The sequence below is a fragment of the Cynocephalus volans genome, chromosome X, assembly GCF_027409185.1.
Source record: "Cynocephalus volans isolate mCynVol1 chromosome X, mCynVol1.pri, whole genome shotgun sequence".
Classification (NCBI taxonomy): Eukaryota; Metazoa; Chordata; class Mammalia; order Dermoptera; family Cynocephalidae; genus Cynocephalus; species Cynocephalus volans.
In genome coordinates, this window is record NC_084478.1 from 118861186 (window position 1) to 118888333 (window position 27148).

At 35.5% G+C, this 27148-nt stretch overlaps 1 protein-coding gene across 2 annotated transcripts in view; it reads left to right on the forward strand.

Moving 5' to 3' along the window:
- Positions 1-27148, forward strand: part of COL4A5 (collagen type IV alpha 5 chain) — a 257285-nt gene that overhangs the window by 173514 nt on the left and 56623 nt on the right. For both annotated transcript variants that reach the window (XM_063083082.1, XM_063083081.1), the window contains exons 30-36: positions 9637-9750; positions 17661-17828; positions 18730-18819; positions 19299-19448; positions 20875-20973; positions 22359-22448; positions 22866-23005. In XM_063083082.1, coding sequence (XP_062939152.1) covers positions 9637-9750; positions 17661-17828; positions 18730-18819; positions 19299-19448; positions 20875-20973; positions 22359-22448; positions 22866-23005 — 851 coding nt within the window. The remainder of the gene's footprint in view (positions 1-9636; positions 9751-17660; positions 17829-18729; positions 18820-19298; positions 19449-20874; positions 20974-22358; positions 22449-22865; positions 23006-27148) is intronic.

Below are 27148 nucleotides of genomic sequence, written 5' to 3' on the forward strand. Positions count from 1 at the left end.
TTAAATACTTCAGCATACATACCATGACTAAAATTCCGTAGCTGTTTATTTTTTTCTTTTGATATTAAATTCACTTTAAATTAGATGCACAAATCTTAAGGGTACATTTGCTGGATTTTGACAAATGCATTTACCTGTATAACCTGACGACTATCATGGTAACATCCCAGAAATTTTTCTTATGCCCATTTCTAGTCAGTCCCTATCTCAGTATCCACAGTGGCAACTATACTGTTATGATTTTTTCCTTAAAAATTTGTCTGTCTGTTCTACAACACATCTGTATTAGTCTGTTTCTGTTGCTTATAGCAGAATACCTGGAACTGGGTAATTTATAAGAAAATGAAATTTATTGCTTACAGTTTCAGAAGTTAGGAAGTCCAAAGTCCAGGGCACACATCTGGTGGTGGTTACAGTGACCCAGGGGTCATACATAGCAGAAAATGGTGGAGCAGAGATAGTGAACTTCTCATGTGCTCTTCTTTTAAATCCCTCAGAATCACGCCCCTGACCACCATTATTAATCATTTCACTACGGCATGGTCCTACAATCTAATCACCTCTTCAAGGCCCCACCTTTCAATTACCATAATAGGATTTCCCACCCTCTTAACACTGCCATGGTGGGGTCAAGTTTTGGGCAAACACTCAATCCAAGGCAACGTCATAAATGAAATCATACAAAATGTACTTTTTTTGTAAGGCTTCTTTCACTCAGCATAATGTTTTTAAGATTCATCCATGTTGTTGTGTTTATAAGTAGTTCTTTTCTTTCAATGAAATTGTTGAGTATTTTCCTGTATGAATATAACATCGATGCCTGGGTTATGTCAGGTTTTTGGCTATTATGAGTGAAGCTGTTAAGAACATTTTTTACAAGTGCTTTGTTTTAGATATGTGCTTTCATTTGCTTGGGTACATAACTAAGAGTAGAATTGTTGGGTCATAAGATAGTCATATGGTTAGTTGTGTAAAAACTACTAGATCTTTTTTCCAAAATGGATGTACCATGTTAATTAAATCCACTCCAATATGGTATGAAAGTTTCAGTTGTTCCACATTCTCTCCAATTTTGGAATTTTGGTAGGCACGTGGTGATATCACATTGTAGTTTTAGTTTACGTTTCTCTGGTGACTAATTATGTTGAGTTTTTTTATGTACTTGGGGGCTATTTGTACATTCAAATATTTTGCCCATTTAAAAAAATGGGCTATTTCTCATTTTATTGTTAGGTTGGAAGTGTTCTTTATATATCCTGCATACTGGTTCTTTTTCAGTATGATTGTGAATATTTTATCCCTATCCAGCTTGCCTATTCTTAGTGTATTTTGATGAACTAAAGTTTTAATTTTATTGAAGTTTCATTTATTTTTTTTTCTTTTATGATTATAATTTTCTGGGTCTTGTCTAAGAAACATTTTCCAAGATATTCTGTATTTTATTTTATAAGCTTTATAGTTTTATTTAGTCTCTGTTTAAAACTATCATCCATCTTAATAACTTTTGTTCAGTATTATTTGTTTAAAATAGCTTCCTCCCCATTGGATTACTTTGGGATCTGTGTCAAATCTAATGATTGTATATGTGTGGGACTATTTCTATGCTGTCGATTCTGTTTTATTTATCTATTTTACTGTCCTTAAGCCAGTACCACACTGTTTATGTTACCATAACTTTGCAATAAGATTGAAAGTCAGGTAATGTGAGTCCTCCAACTTTGTTTTTTTTTTTTTTTTTTTTTTAATTTTTTTTTCTTCTTTGGCTAAACTAGGTCCTTTGCCTTTACTCTCAGGGTGGCTTAAATTTGTATGTCCCTGCTTAGAGGAAAGACTAAAAGGAAATAAACATAGTAACTAAGGTTTTCTTTCACATTAACAATGCTGATATTTTCTCTTCTTTCCATTTTTTTCTGTTTCCTATAGCAAATATGTATTATTTTGTCATATTAAAAACAATAAAGATTATTTAAACACAACTATACACTTCCCTGAAATTTTCATTTCAGAGACAGAATTTTTCCCTTCTTAAGACATACTTAGATAACAGAGGTCTGGGCTTCACAGACATACCTTGCTGCTTGGAGCAAGTCAGTAAATGAGAGCCAGGAAGGGAAGTAAAAAATATATATATATATATTGTATGTCCCTTACTGTGAGTGAGATGGACCATCTTTTCATATATTTAAGGATCATATATTTTTGTCTTGAAAACTGCTGGTGCCCTTTGTTCATTTCTTTATTGTTTTTTTACTACTCTCTTGATTTTGGGCTCCCTAATTATATACGGGATAGAATTCGCATAGCTCGTTGGCATTTTTTTTTTTCCTTTTCAGTTTGCAAGGAACCAGATCCTCCTTATCAATGTTTTGGCCTCTAGAGAATAATCTGAACAGGTCCATGCTCCTGAAACATGTTGGATTGATTCCTGTTAAAGCAATACAACAGCCCAGCCCAATTTTAACCAGGCTAGATTCTGTTATCAAAAGCCCCAAACTAGTCCAATACAAACTCTTCTTAGATAAGCTCTTATTCTAGTCAGCTATAAACTGTGACACTCAAATTTAGAGTTAGTGTTTCCCAGTTATCTTGCCCAGTTATAGACCTGCAACCACCAAAATTGCAGATAGAGATGTTCCAAATGATAAGCTATGTGGCAGTCTTATAGAAATTACCCACTCACTATGTTTTGTGTATATATGTCCTTGAGGCAGGGGTTGCAAAGAAATGGGTTGAAGCCTGTTTTAAACATGAACTTCTTAACAGGCATTTTTCTAATCTTTGGAAGGAAATTTGGAATCTTCATATTCTAATAGGAATATGGGAGTCATTCTCAATTACTGAATCTCCAGTACATTTTTAAGGTGCTAGAAAAATAAGTGTTTGAGGTATTCTGACATGTAATTCCTTCATTCCTCAGACATTTATGTTCCTCTTCTGTGCCACGTAATACTTGAATCACTGGAAACACAAAGGGATAGACTACTTTTCAAGATCTCAAAGATTGCTGTCTACTCTAATAAAATCTAGGTGGCATCATTATGGTAGTGGTTATCTCAATGGGTATTTTTATGAATATGTATCACTAATGTCTTAGATCAATAGACCATAGTCAAAACTCAGCAATCAGATCACAATAAAAGTTCACCTTCCAGGCATACTTATACCAGTGACTGGATATTAGAACTCAATACCTAAACTGTAGGAGGGGTTGATGAAGCACTTTTAAAACAACATAGTGACCAATAATGAATTAATAAGGCTAATATCCATCAGGAAATATCTATATGAGGAAGAAAAGGTACTGAACATTACAATCAGATTATACAAAAAAGAAAATGACTTTGGAAGCATTTGGTTCATCTCATATATTACTTTTGTTTGGTGCCTCATCTAAGTGCCCGAGGAGGTGTAGTATAGGAGGTGACACTTGAACTGAGTCTTTAGGGAAGGGTGTTCCAGGCAGCAGAAATAACATGCAAAAGTATCATTGTGATGAGTAGAATGGTGTGCTTGAAAATATTGAAAAAGTTTTAAAAATATATAATTCATGAAATCAACACATCTATATTGTATCTAGAAATTAACAAAACACAATGTGCCTAATGTATTTGTAGGAACAATTTAAACTCTTATTATTAACAACTCGAATATGGGTAGAATTAATAGGGTGACAAATCATATGTGTTGATGGGAAGACTCAATGATGACAACTCTCTTCAAATTAATCTATAAATATAATGCATTTTTGATGAAAATTTAAGCAGAATTTTTTGGAAGCTCTTGACATAATTGATTCTGAAACTTAATATTTACCAAACATATTAAAATATATTACAATACCATTGTAATTACAACAATGTGAACAGTGAAGGAATAGCCAAGTAGACCAATGGAATAGAAAGAGTTCAGAAATGTGTATAAAGAAACTTGATATTTCACAGAAATGTGATCATTAGTCAGCAGGGAAAGAAAGGAATCTTTAAAAATTGATGTTTAGTAAATGATTGCACTAAATGAATTCTTAATGCACAAAATATTTAAAAAATAACAAATTATAAATATAAGAAATAAAATTAATAAAATATTATGATTAATATCCAGAATGTACAAGGAACTCAAAAAACTTTACAAGAAAAAAACAAGCAACCCAATTAAAAAATGGGCAAAAGAGCTAAATAGGCATTTCTCAAAGGAAGATATACGAATGGCCAACAGACATATGAAAAAATGCTCAAAATCACTCAGCATTCGGGAAATGCAAATCAAAATCACATTGAGATACCATCTCACCCCAGTTAGGATGACTAAAATCCAAAAGACTCTGAACGATAAATGCTGGCGAGGTTGCGGAGAAAAAGGAACTCTCATACATTGCTGGTGGGACTGCAAAATGGTGCAGCCTTTATGGAAAATGGTATGGAGGTTCCTCAATTATAGATAGATCTACCATGTGACCCAGCTATTCCACTGCTGGGAATATACCCAGAGAAATGGAAATCATCAAGTCGAAGGTATACCTGTTCCCCAATGTTCATCGCAGCACTCTTTACAATAGCCAAGAGTTGGAACCAGCCCAAATGTCCATCATCGGATGAGTGGATACAGAAAATGTGGTACATCTACACAATGGAATACTACTCAGCTATAAAAACGAATGAAATACTGCCATTTGCAACAACATGGATGGACCTTGAGAGAATTATATTAAATGAAACAAGTCAGGCACAGAAAGAGAAATATCACATGTTCTCACTTATTTGTGGGAGCTAAAAATAAATAAATAAATATACAAAAAAAAAAAAAACGGGGGAGGGGAGGGAAGAAGACACAACAATTACAATTCCTTGGAATTGATACGACAAGCATACAGAAAGGAGGTTGTTGGGAGTGAGGGCAGAGAAGGAGGAGGGAGGGAGGTTTCGGTAATTGGCCACAATAATCAACCACATTGTATACTGACAAAATAAAAAAAAAAAAATAATAAGCTTCCATATGTATAAAAGTATTATGAGAAAATGTGGAAGACGGGGAAAGATAGATTTTTGTGTCATTTTAAGATTTCAGCAGCTCCCTTAAATAAAGATAATACAAAATGGAAATACTGTAATGCCCACCATAAGGTGGTCTAGACTTTTCATGCTCATTCAACTGCCATGGACTATATTTGGCATTGGCTTCCTATAAAGGGCACAAGGATGAGATGTACAGTATTCTATCAGAAGAGTGTCAGGAGTTGCTTTTCAGCATAACTCCTCAACATTGACATTTATAGAACATTTCACCTAACAAGAGCAGAAAACACATTCTTTTCAGGTTCACATGTAACATTCACCAAAATAGGTCATAAACTGGCCATAAAACAAACTTTGGCAAGTTAAAAATATTGACATGATACAGTAAGCCCTCTAACCATAAAGTATTTAACAAAAAAATTGATACCAGAAATATATTTGGGAAAATATTTTAGAAAATAACCAAAACACTTCTAAACCCACAGATCAAAGGGGAAATCACTAGAGAATTAGGAAATATTTTGAGTTGAACAAAAATGAAGGTAAAACATATGGAAAGTTGTGTGATGCAGATAAAGAAGTGATTAAAAGGAGATCCATGTATTAAAAGCTTATATTAGGAAAAAAAAAGATTTCAAATAAATTATCTAACTTTTCACTTTAAGAAACAAGAAAAGGAGACACAAAACGATGGAAAGATATTCCATGCTCTTGGATTGGAAGAATTAATATTGTGAAGATGTTTATACTATCCAAAGCAATCTACAGATTTAATGCAATCCCCATCAAAATACCAATGACCTTCTTCACAGAAATGGAAAAAACAATCTTACATTTCATATGAAACAATAAAAGACCCCAAAGAGCCAAAGCAATCCTTAGCAAAAAAAAAAATAAAGCCAGAGGCAGAACACTACCCGACTTCAAATTATACTACAAAGTTGTTGTAACCAAAACAACATGGTACTGGTATAAAAATCTACATTCAGACCAGCGGAGTAGAATAGAGAACCCAGAAATCATCCATCAGGCTTATAGCCATCTGATATTGGACAAAGGCAACAAAAATCTACATTGGAGAAAAGACTGTCTCTTCAACAAATGGTGCTGGGAAAACTGGATATCCATATGCAGAAGAATGAAACTAGATATGCATCTCTCACCATACACTAAAAACAACTGAAAATGGATTAAAGACCTAGGTATAAGACCCAAAACTGTAAAATTACTAAGGGAAAATATAGGTGAAACACTTTAGCAGTTAGGTGAGGGCAGAGGCTTTATGAACATGAGCTTTAAAGCACAAGCAGCAAAAGAAAAAATAAACAAATGGGACTATATCAAACTAAAAAGTTTCTGCACAGCAAAGGAAACAATCAACATAGTGAAAAGAAAACCTACAGAGTGGGAGAAAGTTTTTGCTAACTATGCATCCAAAAAGGGACTAATATCCAGAATATACATATAACTCAAGCAATTATACAGTAAAAAAGTAAATGACCCAATTAAAACATGGGCAAAGGAGCTGAATAGACATTTTTCAAAGGAAGACGTACAAATGGCCAACAAGTACATAAAAACATGCTCCACATCACTAATCATCAAGGAAATGTGAATTAAAACTACATTGAGATACCACTTCACCCCAGTTATTTTGGCTATAATCAAAAAGACGGTGAATAACAAATGTTGGTGAGGGTGTGGAGACAAGGTAACATTCCTGCACTCTTGGTGGGACTGTTAGTTAGTACAAACACTATGGAAATAGTATGGAGGTTTCTCAAACAACTACAGATAGATCTTCCATACAATCCAGCAATCCCACTTCTGGGTATATAGCCAGAGGAATGGAAATCATCACGTCGAAGGGATACCTGCACTCTCATATTCATCACAGCTCTGTTTATAATAGCCAAGACATGGAACCAACCTAAATGTCCATCAATGGATGATTGGATAAGGAAACTGTGGTATATATACACCATGGAGTACTTCTCTGCCATAAAAAAGAATGAAATACTCCCATTTGCAATAACATGGATGAACCTGGAGAAACTTATTTTGAGTGAAATAAGCAAAGCACAGAGAAATAAATACCACATGTGCTCACTGATATGTGAGAGCTAAGAGAGAAAGAAGGAAAGAAAGACCACAGTGGTGTGTTGGTCTTGCAGAGGGAGAGAACATACCTAGGGATACAAAGTGGAGTGGGGGGGAAGGGGGAGGAGGAGGGAGGTTGAGGATAATTGGGTTGGGGACATCAGGTCCAAACACAATTTGTGGTAAGGTGCATGCTGCCAGTATAGATCTGGACTTCACCTCTTGGGCACTAGGGGTGACAATCAGCTTTGTATTATTAATATTCATAACCAATATAAAAAAAGGATAGTGTTGTATATGTGAAATAGAGACATCGATCAATGGAACATAATAGGGAATCTAGAGGTATACCCACATGTTTGATTTTTGACTTAGTTGCAAAGGCAATTTCAATTAAAAAGTAAATCTTGTCAACAAATGGACTTGGTCATTCATATGCAAAAAAAAAAATACAAACAAGCAAATAAAACAAATGAACCTCAACCTGTACTTCATACTTTGTACAAAAATCGAAGTCAGAATGAATTATAGACCTAAACATAAAACCTAACATGATAAAACTAGAACAGAGGTATACGAAATTTTTCTGTAGCAAACCGGATCAGATAGTAAAGTTTACTCTTTGTGGGCCACATATGGTTTTTCTCACATATTGTATTTTATTTTACAACTCTCTAAAAATGTAAGAACTGTTCTTAGTTCATGGGCATTATAAAAACAGGCCTATAAGCCAAACTTGACCCATCATCCCTTGTTTTATATGAAAGCATAGAAGAAAATCTTTTGATTTTTGTTACATAGAACACCAAAAGAACAATCCATAAAAGAATAAAATTTGACAAATTGGATTTCATTAAAATTAATATACTTTATTTTTTATATATATAAAATTTTATGTACATGAATGCATTTATTTGATATATAGAGATTTCCTATAAGAATATTTAGAAGTCATGCATTTATTATATAAATGTGTCTTAGGAAGTTTGCATAATTTTCATTTCCTTTAGCTATGTGTTTTAGTAAATATGCCACCCTTTTAAATTACTTCTTTTAAAGCTCAACTGTGTTCAACTCTTCAGTCAGTTTTTAAAAATTAAATATACTTTCATATCATATATCTGACTTGTAGCCAGAATATATAAAGAACTCTTAAAATTCAAGAATAGGAAAACAAACAACCAAATTAAAAAAATATATATTTGGAAAAACAGACAAACGATAATGATTTCAGTAGATACTTCGCCAAAGGTATCCAAATGGCTGATAAGCACATGCTCAATATAATTAGTCATCTGGGAAATGTGAGGTAAAACCACAATGAGATATCACTACATAACTATTAGAATTATTTTTTTAAAAAGAAGGAAAACTGACAATACCAAATGCTGTCAATGATGGAGAGTAATTGTAACTCTCAAACATTACTAGTTAGAATGCAAAATGGTATAGCCATTTTGAAAAACAGTTTGGCAATTTCTTATGTAGTTAAACACAGCCTTACCACATGACACAGCAACCCCATTCCTAGGTATTTGCCCCAGAAAAATGTGAGGCTTTACACAAAAACCCGTAGGTCAGTGTTCACAGCAGTTTTATCCGTACTCACCAAGAATTGACAAGAGCCCAATGTCCCTCAAATGGAAAGATTAATAAAAAAAAATGTAGCATATTGATGCAATAGAATACTAACCAGCAGTAGAAAGTAACAAACTGCTGATACACACAGCATGGATAGCCCAAAAGCATTATATTAAAGTGAAAGAAGACATTCTCGACAGTCTACATATTGTTTGATTTTCTTTTTATGACATTCTGGAAAAGGAAAAACTATAAGACATAAAATAGATCATTGGTTGCCAGGAATTGGGATGTTGGAAGGGGTTGATTGCAATCAGGCACAGGTACGTTTTGGGGTTGATAAAACTGTCCTCTATCTTCATTTTAGTGGTGGTTATATGACTGTATGCATTTTTCAAAACTTAAAATGTGCACTAAAAAGAGTGTATTTTAGTACATGTAAAAAATTTTTAAAGTGGACGTAATAGAGGGACGAACAGAAGATAGAGAGAAAGACAGTGAAATTTCTGTGTCAAAGAGATGTTTTACTGATGAAGGGAGAGGCTTGAACATGTTTATAGGCCACGACCTTGAGTTAGTAAAAAAGATGTTGAAGTTTACCTTAAAATACAGGTAACTTAAAAATATATTTAAATTTATAAATAATTGCCGAAGATGAATTACGAGTAGAAGGAATATGTGGTTTGTAATCTTTTGTACTCTTTTGTGAGGTTGATTTAGTACTGAATTTGAGTGCCCAGCATATGTTAAATTATAAGACTGGAAGATTCCCTGTCCTCTGTTCTGGGTGCTTACTTATGTGTACTTTTTTTGCTGAGTGGAAGGCCAGTTATTCAAGTTCCCTGCTTAATATGATGTGCCTTTTTACATGGGTATTGTTGTTCCTAAGGACTATTGACTCAGCTGTTGTTTTTAATATGTAAACTATATTTATTTCTTAAAGGTGATGTTGGACCAAATGGACAACCTGGGCCAATAGGACCTCCTGGGCTGCCAGGAATAGGTGTTCAGGGACCACCGGGACCACCAGGCATTCCTGGGCCAATAGGCCAACCTGGTAAGATTGGAGTAAATGTGCATTTTTTAGGTTATTAATTTAACCTATAATATATAGGTTAATTAGCTCATCAGTAAAGCGTAACCTATGTAACATCTTTCAGAAAACAGATCTGTGTGACTAACTTTTGTAAAAGTGAAAAAGTACTGGTTACAGCATAAGAGCTACTTTAATCCCTGATATTTCCCCTCCCTCTTCATCTAAAATTGATCTATTTCCAATAGTGCAATTTAACAATTGCAGTGTGTTGCCATTGACATATAATCACTGACATAGACACAGTCCTGAAAGCATACACTTAAAAACTTTTAGTGCTGATCATTTCAGACCTGAGTAGCTGTACAAGATTAATAGGGCTTTGTCTTGAAACCTCTTAACATAAGAACTAGAGTTAGGCTCTGACAAAAATGTTCTATAAACATGTACTTTAGGCATTCTCATTTCCTTTTCTTTTAAAAAAAATTAAATGAGTTGATGTTTTTCCTTTTTTGTCCCGAAACCAGCAATCACTTTGCAACTCATCAGCACTCTAAACACTTTTTATTGGACAGTCAAAAAGGTTTTATCAACATGTAACCTAATAGATTTGCCCCCATAGACAGAGAATCATATGATTTGTCTTCATCTGTGTGAGAGCATATCGAGTTTGTAGATTCTCAGCTGTCTGAGGATGTGAATTCTTATTATCTTAATCTAGGCAGGAACAGTAAGGGCTGCCTGGGGCCAGTATTATGTTATTGCAAAGTACTGTAATCATTCATAAAATTAAAACAAATATAGAACATTTTATTGTTCCTTAATTCACAAGAAGACATCAGAACGTTTAAACACACACTTCAGATTTGCATACATTACTTTGAAGCAATGGAAATGTGTTTTCTGACCTTAATTGGCAATAGGTATTTTTTTAGTTATTGTGCTAAGAATCTAGAAACACTGTTTAGCAACATAAAAAAGCCTGTAACATAATGGTTACTTCTATTTATTTTAAATAAATAAATAAAATTCCTGTTTTAAAAAATTGATTTCATAACACATTGTACCTTTTTTTAATGTCCCCTGACATGTCACTACTGATTTAAATATAAGAAAACTTAGAGTGTTACTTTGAACCAGGTTGTTACAAAATAGCTGCTTCATCACTCATGAAAGAAACCATTCTGCCTAACTAGCCTATTCTTCTGTGAGAGGGATCTTGAGAAAGAATTATTTAGTTTTAGTTTTGGCCATCATAGGCTTCACCCACCATTTCACAAAGACGGATAAAATGAATTTATCACTTTTGTTGTATTTGTCATTTCTTTTGGTTCCAAAAAGTATATGAGGTTTTGGAAACATTTTGAATTCTTAAATCACAGCTTAGTGAGAATAAAAAAGAGATCATTGTTAATACCACTCTAAACAAAATGCAAATATGTTTATATTTGTATTTTCATGCTTTTTAAAATTTAGCCAATACTCTGCAATATATTATGTATTTAATGTTCTCTCTCTTTCTCTCTCATATAACAAGGGTATTTCTACAAGTTCATGGAAATACTTGCATTATCTTTTAGTTCTAGTTTTCCATGAACTTATTGAAGTACCGTCATAGATATATTGATTTTTAAAGTCTAGATAGGATGGACAGGGAGAAAAGTAATGGTGCTGAATTCAACTGCATCTCTTTCTTTTGTAAATATATACTTTACTGTAGAATTTAAGATCTTAACTAATACGTTTCAACAAACAACTGAAGTTAACAGCAACTAATATGAAAAAGTATTGAATAAACTCTTATATAGAAATGTCCTCAAGTCACAATGCTTTTTTTTCTTTTTTTTTACTACGGGATGGACCATATTTCATATTTAATACTAGCTACATATACCCACTTTTTTGTTTGTTTGTTTGTTTGGCGGCTGGCTGGTAAGGGGATCTGAACCCTTGACCTCACCAGCACCATGCTCTTGCAAATGAGCTAACTGGCCAACCCATACTCACTTTTTAAGTAAATTTTATTTACATCACCAAAATAGAAAATTGTCTTAGCCAATTTCAAAAATATCATAATTCCTGTTTATACATCTCAATAATAGGGTGATCAGCAAGACTATTACTAATATCTTGATAAACCTGACTTTTACTACATGGCTGAAAGTCTATCAATGTTATTTTTATAAGAAGCTTATTTAATATACTTGTGTTTCATTTTACAATAGAAAACCTAATGCAAAATATTCTGTATTGTCATCTTTTTCAGTGTAAAATGTTCACATTATGCTTTTCAGGCTTTTCTTTTGACTCGTTTTCTACTACTATTTAATTAGGCTTTTACTATTTGCCATTCTCTTTTACAAGTCAGGCTATACAGTTTAACACATGTTTAGAAATTAAGGTCCTGTTGAATATTAATTTCTTATTTGACAGCAGGGGAAAAAAATTGCTGAGGGACAAGAAGCAAAATGCTTTTCATCCCAAGACCTACTAACTTAAGCAGAAATGGAGGTAGTTGATTCTTGTTATTTGCTTTGATGATTAGGTAGTCGATTACTGCTTTAGTGAAACTTTTAAGAGATCAGTTAAATATACTCTATTCCATGTCCACAGATCATACCCTAATCTGAGCCAAATGTATTGGAATGTTTGCCCAGTCTCAGGAAAAAGTGTGTGGCTGAATCAGCTAAAAGGAAAAAAAAAAATGTATATCACCACCAATGTGAACCAAAACAAACAAAAACAAACAAAATCCCAGGATTTATTTAAGTCATTTTCATAGATGAAAGAAAATACATTAGAGTTTTCTAACTTTGAGGGGGATGAGGCTATGTGTGTGTGTGTGTGTGTGTGCATAAAGTTCTCACAGATCATACATATTTTTGAAGTTTTCCTTTTTTTCCACTAACTGGTTCCATTTGGATACCAATAAATTTAGAGCATTTATATACCCCTATGTAGCCTCTGGAGTTATATATGTAAAATTCCTGTTATTGTATAAGGAAACTTTTGAATTTATATTGACTTTCTTCATCCTGGATCTTACCAGGATGCCTATTTCTGGCGGTATTCATGGAAAAGATCTGTGCTGTGAAAAGTACAGCATAATGTAGGTTACTACTAATAAAAATAACAGTGAAGAAAGAAATCCTTGCCTAGTACATGTAAGGTGTTTACTCATAGTCATCCACTAATAATTATTGTTTTCTCTGTACCTAACCTGTTATAGTATAAAATAAAATTAATTTATAAATTATAACTAAACTTTAGGGGCTTAAATTCCAAAGTGATTATTTAAAGCAATATAAAGATCAGAGATAAACAAGAGTATAAAGCTGACCTTCATCAAATATATTTCTTTTGTGATGTAAATATTCTATTGCATCTTTATTGTCAAATACTTTTTATTTATAGAACATGCCATTTGAACATCTGAGCAAATGTCTATAAGATTCTTTACTCATTCCTAATATATGATTGTAATGAATTAATGTCTAATAACTTCTATTTGTAGAGTTTTTTGTTCTAATCTTTACATGCTTAGTTTTGTTTCCTCACCTCATAAATCTTTTTGGAGCTTACTTCTGCTTGGGTGGCTCAGCTTCCTGCTGAACTATAATTTCCTGCTTCTTGAAATTCAGGTCCTCCAGGTACTGTAGCTCTTTTTCAAAAGCTGTATCTTAAATTAAAGCTTCAAATATGAAAACCAAACAAAATTTCTCCAGATGTAAGTCTTTGGTTTCTTTTCATTATTTTATAGAACTGCTGTCTTGGAACATATTTCAAAAGACAAATTGCTTATGTTGAAAACTTAGTTGTTAAAAAACTACTTGGACTATAATATGACAATAGGTAGTGATCTATATAGAGCTATAATAGTTCTTATTATTAGGTATCATCATTGTTCACAAATATAATAATATAAAATCTCTCTCCCCTTTTTATACTATTTTACATGAAATGGCAGCATTATAATTATCAACACTGTGGCAACTAAGGAGAATTCTCTAATCTTCAAAGTAAATTTTCTAAGTTTAATGGCATGCTAGAATATGACATCAAATAGATCTCGCATGTTGCTCTTATAAAAATAATCACCTATGAACCTTCAACAATAAAATATGATCCTATTGTTGAGGGAATACTTGGAATGATTATATGACTCAGCCCCCAGATTCTGGTCAGTTATATCATTATCTTCATTTAGCAGATGAGGACCCATGATGTTAGGTGACTCACTTAAGTCGCACAGCTGATAGGTATTAGAGTGGGAACTTGCACGATACATTAGTGTAATTGTCTTCCCATAAACACATTATTTTTTAACCACCTTGTTTCTTGGAATGGTTCAGTAAAATCCTGGTTGGAATACTGAGAAACAAAACATAATAACAAAAATTAACAGTAATGTATTATTAAAACTACATGTAAAAGAAGGCAAAAATAAAATCAAAAGTATCCATATAACTGACTGTATTAATCCGTTTCTATTGCTTATAACAAAATACCTGGAACTGGGTTATTTGTAAGAAAACAAAATATATTGCTTACCGTTTACAAGGTTGGGAAGTCCAAAGTCCAGGGAACATGTCTGGTGAAGGTCTTCTTTGGTGGTGACTTTATAGCAACGCAGGGGTCTCGCATGGTGGAAAGTGGCAGAGCAGAGACAGAGATAGCTCCTCATTCACTCTCTTTTTAAAGCCCTCAGAACCACGCCCACAACCACTGTTAAACCTTTCACTGTGGCAGGGTCCTCACAATAATCACCTCTTCAAGGCCCCAACTTTCAATTACCATAATAGGATTTCCCACCCTCACTATTACAGTGCGGATTAAGTTTTGGGGGGAAATTCAATCCAGGGTACTGACATATTAAGTAATTAATCATTTTTAGGCATCATAGAAATGTGTAGTAATAATTCATAGTATGTTACAATAATGTAAATCCAAGTGTGGCTAATGGACCAGTGGCAAAACACAAACTGTTATTAGTCTGCAATGGAATTAGTACAAAGTTTGAGAATAAACATTTAGAAACTTTTATAGCAATTTGCTATTGTAATTGTATTTATTGAATATATCAACTAAAAATGTATTCTTTTATTTTGTATGTTTTGAGGTTTTTATTTCATATTTTTAGTAATTTTTATTGTTTGTTTTTTTTGTTGTTGTTGTTTTGGTGGCTGGCTGGTATGGGGATCCGAAACCTTGACCTTGGTGTTGCAACACCACACTGTACCAACTGAGCTAACCAGGCAGCCCACATGAACCAGCAATTGTGTTAAAGGAAAGTTCTGTTTGTTTGTTTTTTGGCAGCTGGCCAGTATGGGAATCCAAATCTGTGACCTTGGTATTATAAGGCTGCTCTCTAACCATATTGTATTTTATAACATGATGAACTAGGAATTAAGAAAAGATTGGTCTTAGTCTTTTGGATATTAGCCATCCTACCTGGAGTGAGATGGTATCTCAGTGTGGTTTTGATTTGCATTTCCCAAATGCAGAGTGATGTAGAGCATTTTTTCATATGTCTGTTGGCCATTTGTATATCTTCCTTCAAGAAATGCCTATTCAGCTCCTTTGCCCATTTTTCAGTTCAGTTACTTGTTTTATTGCCATTAAACTGTTTGTGTTCCTTGTATAGTCTGGATATTAATCCTTTGTCAGATGTATATTTTGCAAATATTTTCTCCCACTTTGTTGGTTGTCTTTTCACTCTGTTAATTGTTTCTTTTGCTGTGCAGAAGCTTTTGTGTTTGTTATAAACCCATTTGTTTATTTTTCCTTTGGTTCCTGTACTTTTGGGGTCATATTCATGAAGTCTATTCCCAATCCTACTTCCTGGAGTGTTTCCCCTATGGTTTCTTTAAGGAGTTTTATTGTTTCAGGGTGTACATTTAATTCTTTAATCCATTTCAAGTTGATCTTGATATATGGTGAGAGGTATAGGTCTAGTTTCATTGTCTTGCATATGGATATCCAGTTTTCCCAGCACCATTTGCTGAAGAGGCAGTCTCTTCCCTGGTGTGTGGACTTGTTACCTTTCTCAAAGATCAGATGGCTATAGGTATATGGGTTGATTTCTGGATTCTCTATTCTATTCCATTGATCCATGTGTCTGTTTTTATGCCAGTACCATGCTGTTCGGGTTACTATAGCTTTGTAGTATAGTTTAAAGTCAGGTAGTCTTATGCTTCCAGCTTTATTTGTTTCACCCAGAATTGCTTTGGCTCTTCATGGTCTTTTGTTATTCCATATTAATATTAGGATAGTTTTTTTTTTTCCCATTTTAGAGAAACGTCATTGGAATTTTGATGGGGATTGCATTGAATTTGTAGATCACTTTGGGTATTATGGACATTTCACAATGTTAATTCTTCTGATCCAAGAGCATAGGATATCTTTCCATCTTCTTGTGTCCTCTTTAATTTCTCTCAACAGTGGTTTGTATTTCTCATTGTAGAGATTTGTCACATCCTTGGTTAACTTTATTCTTAAGTATTTTATTTTTTTGGTGGCTATTGTAAATGGGATACCTTTCTTGATTTCTTTTTCTGCATGTTCACTGTTGGAACATAGAAATGCTACTGATTTTTGTGTGTTGATTTTGTACCCTGCAACTTTGCTGAAATCATTTATCAACTCTAAGGGTTTTTTTTGTAGAGACTGTTCGATATATAGGATCACATCATCTGCAAACAGGGACAGTTTGACTTCATCTTTTCCAATCTGGATGCCCTTTATTTCCTTCTCTTCTCTGATTGCTCTGGCTAGTACTTCCAACACTATGTGAATAGTAGTGGTGACAGTGGGCAGTCAGCTTATCATATATGACTTTAATTATGTTGAGATACTTTCTATTTATACCTAACTTCTAGAAAGTCTTTATCATGCACGAATGTTGAATTTTGTCAAATGCTTTTTTAGCATCTGTAGAAATGATCATATGGTCTTTGTCTTTGATTTTATTGATGTGGTGTATCACATTTATTGATTTGCATATGTTGAACCAACCTTGTATCCCTGGGATGATTCCCACTTGATCATGGTGTATAATTTGCTGGTGAAGTTGCAGAGAAAAAGGAACCCTCCTACACTGTTGGTGGGACTGCAAAATGGTGCAGCCTTTATGGAAAGTGGTTTGGAGGTTCCTCAAACAATTACAGATAGATCTACCATATGACCCAGCTGTTCCACTGCTGAAAATATACCCAGAGGAATGGAAATCATCATGTTGAAGGGATAGCTGTACTCCAATGTTTACTGCATTACTATTTACAATAGCCAAGAGTTGAAACCAACCCAAATGTCCATCATCAGATGAGTGGATACAGAAAATGTGGTATATCTACACAACGGAATTGTACTCTGTTATAAAAAAGAATGAAATACGACCATTCACAGCAACATGCATGGACTTTGAAAAAAATTATGTTAAGTGAAATAAGTCAGGCGCAGAAAGAGAAATACCACATGTTCTCACTTATTTGTGGGAGCTAAGAATAAATAAATACACAAACAAATGGTGGGGGGACGGGGAAGAAGACAACAATCACAATTCCTTGAACTTGTTAAGACAAGTGAACAGATATGATGTTGATGGGTGGGAGGGGGGAGAGGGATGAATCAGTGAAGGGACACAAAAATCAACTACATTGTAAATTGATAAAATAAAAAAAAGAAAAAAATTTAAAAAAAGAAAAGATCGGTCTTTCACCACTAATAATTTGAGAATCACTGTTGTATAAAAATATGCTTGAAAATCCTAAAGCTTGAGTTTTCAGTCATTTTAAATGCATAATGCCAAAAGTATCTCTAATTCACTGTTAGGTTTATTATGCACAGGATTCTATCACTTGTTTACTAGAAAAATAACAAGTTATGTATTTTTAAACTGCTTCAATACTTGTTATTACTGGTGTTGTATTAACTAGGCTTACATGGAGTACCAGGAGAGAAGGGGGATCCAGGACCTCCTGGGTTTGATGTTCCAGGACCCCCTGGTGAGAGAGGCAATCCAGGGATCCCTGGAGCACCTGGTCCTATGGGACCTCAAGGATCACCAGGGCTTCCGGGAAAGGCAGGTGCCTCTGGATTTCCAGGTAATTTGTTTAAAGTTTTCTCTGATTTTGGATTCAGGAAATTAAAGCTAATATGCTTTGGTAGATTATCCTCATGTTACACTTTTCTGGACTGACACTATTCCTTAAGGAAGAATGTTAAATTTCTTTGATTACAGGAAACTCACTTTGCTATTTGCACTGCGCTTTTTCTCTGTGAGACTTCCAGTTATAGATTCCTATGTAATAAACACCACCAAAACTTAATAGTTTAAATCAACCTTTTTATTTTGGTCAGTATTCTATGGATCAGAATTTAAGGGATGGCTTGACTGAGTCTTTTATCTCTAACCCATATGGCCCCAACTGGAGTGGTAGGGGCTGAAGGATCCACTTCCAAGATGGCACTTCTCTGACACCTGGGTGTTCCTTGGCTCACATGGCATCTCATTGTCCATGGTGCCTCTTCACATGGCTTAGGGTCTTCACATTATGGTAATATCAGGGTAGTTTCTCTCCTTCCATGGTAGCTGGCTTCCAAGAGTAAGAATCCCAAAAGCCAAAAGCAAGTGTTCCAGGAGCCCTGAATAGAAGCTGCAAGACTTCTTATCATCTAGCCTTGGGAGTCTAACAATGTCACTTAGTCAAGGGTAAGGCACAGAGTTAGCTCAGATTACAGGAGAGGAGGCTACACAAGGGTGTGTATACTGAGAAATATGGTTCATTGGGGGGCCATTTCTGGAGATTAGCTACCACAGTGAGTCTCTTTATTCATGGGTATTAGTAATAGTGGGCACTAAGGTTACAGCAGGTAAAAAGGGGTAAAACTTAAGAGTGCCTTCCCTCTAACCATCAGTAGTTTTCCAGTTGACATCTTAAAACTTATTTTTCATCTATCCAAAGTCAAAGACAGGCAAAGGTTACTTATTGATATTTTTCAAAGGTGCCAAGGGTGAAATGGGTATGATGGGACCTCCAGGCCCACCAGGACCATTGGGAATTCCTGGCAGAAGTGGTGTTCCTGGTCTTAAAGGTAATATGCAGAGTTTGTTGGCAAATGTGTGTGAGAGAGAAAATTAAACATTGATTTATGTCAATACAGCATATCTTTATTTCACTTCTTTAAAATAAGCAATGCTTAGTTGTGTTTTGTTTCTATGTGATATGGCACTTAAATAGGTCTTGTTTTCAATTTGGTGGCATGCTTATTTTAGATATCATGAAACATGGTAAATGCTTGGCTCAAAATAACAAAATATAAGGATTAAACTTTGAATTTTTTCTTATAGTCAGTCTCTATCATTGTCAAGGAATTTGAGAAGAAAGAGAAATTGTCATTTGAGTGTAAAATTGTATTCGGTCAAGTGATTCACAGACGATAACTTAGCTGCATAAATGTTTTGGGTGGCCAGCAGCCTACCAACTGTGAAACATATGAATAATCTTTATATGCATTAATCTTGGATGGATCAAAGTGATCTATTGTGTCTTCCCCACACATGTTGATTTTAGGTGATGATGGCATGCAGGGTCAGCCTGGACTTCCTGGCCCTGCAGGAGAAAAAGGTGATAAAGGAGAGCCTGGCCTTCCAGGCCCTCCTGGACCAATAGATCCAGATCTGCTGGCCTCTAAAGGAGAAAAGGGGGAACCTGGCTTACCAGGTGAGTGAAAGCATTTATGAATGAATACTTTTTCTGGCATATGTGAAGTTTAATTTATAAATTGCATGAAAAGTAACTTGTAATACAGAATTTACCAACAAAAGGCACTTAGATGCATCAAATTTTGGTGATGAATATTAATTTTCACTTGATTCATACTGTTACACTCATCAACTTTTGTTTATTTTCTTTGTAATTTACCTATCACGAGTGAAGGTTTTAAAATAGACTTGGGCAGTCACCTTCAAGCCTTCCAGAAAGTAGTACAGGGTGTGGTAGAGAGAAAATGATATATGGCCACAGTCACTTGGAAAACAGATTTTAGTGTTTAGAAAATTTGCTGGTCCTTTTCATTTTTTTTTCCTTGAAACCAGTTGGGGATGAATGGTACATTGTTATACTACAGTGTTTTGATATCTATATCACACTTGGCTTTTAAGTACAATTCACTGTTACTTTACCTTGGCAGAATAAACAAGTATTTGACTATGAACAGCCAGGCTCAGCCTTGGGAGAAGTCATTGAAAGCAGGTCTAGGGAACAACTGTGTTATTATAATTATTTTATTAGAAGCAAATAAAGTGTGAAGTATAATGTGGGTTTTGTAAATTTAAAAAATCATTTTTCTTTTTATAGATGTATAACATGTTCATAACAAAACCTGATAAAACATGGATAAGCATAAATCAATATATAAACACAACCCAATCTATATAGAATAGCCTTTCAGACAATATGGAACTTTATAACTAGCTATGTTTATTTGCAGCTTGTAGTAAAATTTGTGGCTATTTTTGTGTTCTAGCCATTAATATTTTCAATCCAAGTATACACGTGGGTGTGTATGTATTCATAGAGGTTAAAGTTTCCCTATGAGCAGGATTTGGTGGCATTATTCCTCAAAAAAATTTAATGTGTTGCAGCTTTGTGTGTAGCCATGAAACAGGCAGGGCCTTCTAATGTTTTATTATTGCTGAAATGAAATGTCTTTCTTGGAACACACCTTGCAAGGCTTCTTTCTCTTTTAATTATGCTTTCTGTATAATAGGGGCGGTAAATTATACTTGACCTCTACTATAAGATTTTAAATATATTATAGGGTTATTATCGGGTTATAAAAATAGTCATAGAATCTGAAAGATAGCCTAGGGATGATCTGTCCCAATTTCTTCATTTCACAGCATAAAGAACTGAAGCACATAAAGGAAAGTGACTTAATACTGAGGGCTCTGAATTTGTTGGTGTAGGTAAAAAAGAAGTGGGAGATTTTAGTATGAGTTTGGTGCTAATGATTCATACTATATCAGAATATCATCCGTTTCTCTATTTCACTTACAGTTCAAAACTTGGGTAGCTTGCTTTGCCAGATTGATTTAATTGATTAGTGATATCAGCCTAACTTTTCACTTCTACTCATCCTTGGAAGGTATTCCTGGAGTTCCAGGGCCAAAAGGCTACCAGGGTTTGCCTGGAGAACCAGGGCAACCTGGACTCAGTGGGCAACCTGGATTACCAGGACCATCAGGTGAGTATGATAGACAACCTGTAGCAATTGGATGGCTTACCCTGAACTCTGGAAAAATAATTATGTATTTATCATATTTGAAGTTGCTTTGGATATGTCATGGTAATATGCTTGGAGCTCACCTTTGGCAAAAATGTTGCCATTTGACCCAAGTTTCAACAGACAAGATTTGTAGCATATTTTGCTTTGCTCATTTGGCTTCTGCATTTTGTAGCAGCAGGGTATATACGGAATCAGAAGTTACGATCCAAGTAAGGTGCTGTTTTTTTGTTGTTGTTTTGTTTTTTATTTTTGGCACCTGGCTGGCACTGGGGGTGCTGTGTTTTATTACATATATTGCAACATATTTCAATAAAACAATTATCTAGTAGGAGCCTGAAGAATTTACCTTTTTCAGTCTTTTGCCTTCAGACAAGTCAACCATTAAACTATGTAAAACAAATGGCTGCCAATTCTACTTTAAACAATTTTGGGGGATGAAAATTTCACAACCTCCTTTGGTAGTCTGTTACATCATTAATCACCCTTTTTCTTTTCTTATTCCTAATAAAACTCTTTCTTACTGCTTCTTAAGCCATTTTCTTTTAGTTTGGCCCCTAAGGAAATAAAGAGCCATTGGTTCCCATCCTTGTAAGATCCCTTAAGCTCAGTATTTGCTCTAGATTTCACACCACATTGCCTTGGTGTAGTTGGAAAGAAAAATTTCTGCCCCATATCTCCCTCACATATTCTGCATTCTCTTCCCTCAGTTGGAAGTCAGTGTGAAAGAAAGAAGTTTTAAAAAATGTTTAAGGCAATATTGTGGTGCTTGGAAAGTGTGTAAATGACACCACAGAACTCAAACACCTACATTCTAGGAAGAATGTGCAAACAGAGCAGCCACATCTATTGGGGTGACTGCCCACTACCTCTCCATCAACCCTTATCTCTCCCTGGCCTAATATCCTTAGGCTATATCATGACAGGTTACCACGTTTCCTCTTCTGCTTCTCAGTCTTTACATGGGAAAGCCATTTTTGAATCTTTGAAAAACAGACTAACTATACTGGATTCATCTGTGAAAATACAGTAAGGGTAGTTATGTAAATCCAACAAATAAAACTTCAGGTAATTGGAATTGTTTTAGTGCAAGAAGCAAGGTGTCCTGATAAAAATTTTTCATTTAGAAAATCTCTATTACCATGGTTTTATTGAAATATGTTCCTAAGGAAATTACTTAGGTACCTTTGCCGGTTTTATGCTGAGTTATATCTGTGGACCTTAATCATATATTAAGATTTAATCCATTTAATCCCATGCTGACATTTTAATTACTACCCATTCCAAGAAACCAGGTAACCTTAATATTGCTGACTTGTCTTAAATTTACCAATTGACTTTTCTAGGTCCCAAGGGTAACCCTGGTCTCCCTGGTCAGCCAGGACTTATTGGACCTCCTGGACTTAAAGGAAACATAGGTGATATGGGTTTTCCAGGTGAGTGATGAAAATCTCCCATATATTTAGTCCCATTAATGGCTCACTATCTTTTTAATCAGAAAAGAAACTAGTGTTGATAGAATCAGGCTGAGACAATATCTAAGTTGGGTAGAGCTATCAGTGGGTAGAGCTCACTCATTACACAAATATTTGAAGTGGGAATTAAGGGGCTGAGATTTAGAAACCATAAACGTTAGAATTTACAAACACCTCCGTTCTCCAGTTATACCCCTTTCATTTAAACGTTTTTAAAAAATAGGCTTTTATATAATCCTGGTTGTGAAGCTTATTATTATATAACTCAGAGTTTGCAGTGTTTTTTTTAAAAGCCTTTTTGCTTGATCCTTTGCACCTTAGTTATGCCATGAATAAAAAATATTTTGTAAAATATTATATATTATGTATTTTCAACAGGCCCTCAGGGTGTAGAAGGACCCCCTGGACCTCCTGGAGTTCCTGGACAACCGGGCTCCCCAGGAGTACCTGGACAGAAAGGAGGCAAAGGTGATCCTGGTGTTTCAGTCATTGGTCTTCCAGGCCTTCCTGGCCCAAAGGTAATCATATTCTATGCATATGCTTGAGCAGATGTGATTTTTCTTTAACACTGGGCTTGTTCCTAATTCTTCATTGAACTATAGAATGACATGGTATATTCTGGGTAAGAGTTTTGATCCTTCTCTTTTTTCTTTGACTGTAGGAAGATATGTTTTAAGGTTTGTGGCGGAGTCCATAAAAATAGAAAAAAAAAACTTTCTGGTTTCTTTGTTTTTCTTCTATCCTAATCTCTGAGTATATTTCAGTAAACCAAAGGCATAGTTCTGCCTGGTTATAATTTTCCTTTTTTAGTAATGGAGTTGCTGGTCTTTGTCCTAATATTATTAACTAATTTGAAAAGACTTATAAACAAAATAAGCAGTTAATAAAAGTGTAGTAGTATTCCTAACTGCCTATCTGAGGTAGTTCTCTAAATACAGTTTTTGCTTACTGGGTACCGAGTTTATGTTTAGGATGACAAAAATATTTTGGAAATAGAGGTAATGGTTACACAGCATCGTGAATGTTATTAATTCCATACAATTATATGTTTACACATGTTTAAAATTGAAATTCTTATGTTATATATGTTTACTACAATAAATGAATAAATAAATAAGTACCGTTTTACATTTCCCTCTACTTTCCTAGTCAGCATGAAAACTTTGGTAGTATTTCTCAAGTAATCAAATTTAGAGATTGTTTTAAAATTGGGCTGACCAGTTAGCTCAGTTGGCTAGAGTGCAGCCTTGTAACATCAAGGTCACGTGTTCAGATCCCCAAGCCAGCCAGTCATAAACAAAAATTTTTAAAAAGAGTCATTGGACTCAACAAGAATTTATTGACAACTACTTATTAGTTTGAAGTAAAAACGTAGTAAATAACACTCTTAATCATACAGTCAGACCACAGAGCTCAGGTCTATTGGAAAAGGAACTGTGGTACTCAACTTGCACCGAATTAGTGAAAATTCCCCCTGAAATAAGAATTTACTGAATTACATTTTAAAGATAATTTCCTTATACAAAAAAAAAGTATTGTCCAGTTGGTCAACTCATAAGAGATAAGAGAAGTTTCTGCCTGTTAATTCCAGTTTAACAATGTAAAGGTTTTTGAAGTGAATTTTAATTTTTGCTGTTATAGTTACCTTTACCAGTAATACATACTTTTATTAAAAAATAATATTATAGACATAGAAAGAGTAAAAGTAAAAATCTTCATACCCCATGCCCCATCCTCTTTTTCCCATTCCCTTCCTCATAGAGAGAGGCCAACTGACAATAGTTGGTGTATAAATTTGAATAACTTGTTCTGCACATTTGCATATATGCATATAGAATTTTATTTTTTCTACACATTGTATATAAGTAGAGTCATAGTATACACACTATTCTGTACCTTGCTTTATCACTTATATCTTTTTTTTCTTTTTTAATATTTCTTGGACATTTTCCATGTCATTTTCCATTGCATCTATGGACATATATATAATTATTTATACTGGATAGGTATCTAAAAGTGAAATCTCTAGGTCAAAGGATTAGTGCATTTAAATTTTTGCCTTTTAAAGTTTTTATAATAGCGACATATGAGCTTGATTTTAAAATACAACCAGTATGGGCTTTCAGTCAAGATGGTGAAATAGAAGGTCTCCAGCATCACTCTCTCCCACAAATCAACCAATTTACAATTATTAAAAAGCAATGACAGCCAAACTGTGGCTGCTAGAGCTCAGGGGAAGAGGAGGAGAGACCCATGGAGTTCATGAAGGAAGGAGAAGCCATGATGAGAAAAAGAAAGGATCGCTCCCACCATTTTGAGCCCCGGCTACTTCAAGGCTGGAGCTGGTGAGCACATAGAACAAGAGCTGGCAAAAGCTGCAGCTGTGTACCTTCGTATGAAGTTGCTTGGAGGCTGCAGGGGAGAAGAGGGCCTAGATGGCCCCCAGGCCAACAAGACCACTAACAAGGTTCCCCTGGACCCACAAAGGAGTGAGGAGCCATAGACAACAGAAAAAAGGAGCCACTCAGAAGCTGGTGAGTCATCACAAAGGACCGGTGCATGGCCTATCCCATGGAAAGTGTTTGGAGTGTGGGCAGTGGTGGACACAACCACACTGGGGGAACACTGGGGCACAGCATGGACAGCTGACCTGCCCTTCAATCAGCATAGGACCACTCAGTGGAGACTGTTCAGGAATATAGAACCGCAGGGGGTGCAGTTTGCTGAAAAGAATCAGGCCCAGACCAGAGTTTCCACACAACCTAAGTGTGCCAGATCTCATGAGACATACAAGGTCAACAATTAAAACCTGAGCTGCACAAAAAGCCTTCCCCAGGGAATCAGCAGCAATGAAGCAATTTTGCTTAGCTCAACTACAGTGCTCAAGTGCTGGTCCCTCAGGAAGTTCTCCTATTTTACAAGTAAGCAAAGAACAACAAGTTAGTTCCAGTGCAGAGTTTAAGTGGTGTGAACAGTGTATAATCCAACACAGAACTTAAAGAAAAAACAAAAGACCCACGGATCACAGTTCTGATATTAACTAGTAAATGTCTAATACCACCAAAGAACACCTATAAAACCTGGAAGGACTGGAAGCTCCTGGGTTCCCAACCAGGGAGGGGGGAGGACCGAGGGCCTCAGCCACACACACCTGACATCCTTAACCAGCCCAGAAATGACCACCGAGCTGCCACAGAAAGCGTTCTGAGCTCCTGAGCCAGGGCGGTGGGGGTCCAAATACCTCAGCCATGCGCCCCTGATATCCGCAACCAGCCCAGTGATGACCACTGAGCCACTGCTGGTAGCACCCGGGCTCCTAAGCTGGGCTGGTGGGGGACTGAGGGCCTCAGCCAGGCACCCCTGACATCTGCAACCAGCCCAGTGACAACCACCAAGCCACTACAGGAAGTGCCCCAGGCTCCTGACCTTCAGCCATGCCCCCCTGACATCTGTAACCAGCCCAGCAATGACTTGGCCCATTCTGGAAGCCTCCTGATCTCCCCTGCTTGAATGAGGGGGGTGCCATGGGCCTTGATATGCTCCCCCCCCTTCCTCCTGTTCCCACCCCATTTCTTCCCCCTTTCGCTCTCTCTCTCACCCCCAACTGCTCTGCAACAACATCTTAGAATCAGGCATGGAGACAGGGGAAGCTGAACTCTGCCACAACTAGGCAAGCTGCTACCAACGCGCTGGGGCCCCACTGGGGTTCTGAGGCGTGTACCTGGGGAAAGCCAACCCAGCCATAACCAGGTAAGGAGCACACCAAAAACATCATTTCCATACACATAGCCCACCATAGCCACTGCAGTTGCCATGGCTGTCACAAAAATGGCTAGTCTCTATAGCAACAGTCACAGCCACTGTGCAGATGGCACACCAGACTCTCAACTGCATTGACACAAGGAGAGACACCAGTGGAGACCAAAAAAAAAAAAAAAAAAAATTATCTCCACAGAGCACATACTAGAAGAAGCATCTGATTTACTATAATAGGGGAGGAGTTGATCACACCTGTCTCCGTACTGGACAGATCATCTAGGCAACAAACCAACAGAGGAACAGTTACTCTATCTGAAGGAGAGGACAAATCTATGGTTATTAGAGGGGAGAGGGGAAAGAGAAGGGGGAAGAGGGAGGGGGGAGATTGGATAAGGGGCATAAAGAATAAGAATGACTTGTAACAATGAATATGCTATTAAAACATAAGTTAAAAAGTATATAAAAATAAAATAAAATACAACCAGTATGAAAATATGTAAAATGTGAAATTTTCTTTCTACATGTTCACAAACCCCAAATCACCAGTTCTTCTTTGCCATAGTAACCACTTTTAACAGTTTTTTATGTACTCTTCCAGAAAAGGTTTTTAATGCATATATGAGTGGTCTTCAAAAAGTTCATGGAAAGATTCATATTATCTTTCAATTCTATTTAATGGGAAAGATCAGGAGCATAGTTTTCTGATTGTTTATGTTTTGTCACTGAAATAGGAAGTACATCAATTTAGAGGGAGGAGGGAGAAAGACATACTCAAGGCTTGAGGCCTGACTTACAAGTTTTTGGGTTTTTAAAAAAGTTTTCTACTTATGAAGATTTCCACATCCTAAGATTATAAAAATAGATTTATATATTTCTTCCAGTATTTTTATGATTTAGTTTTT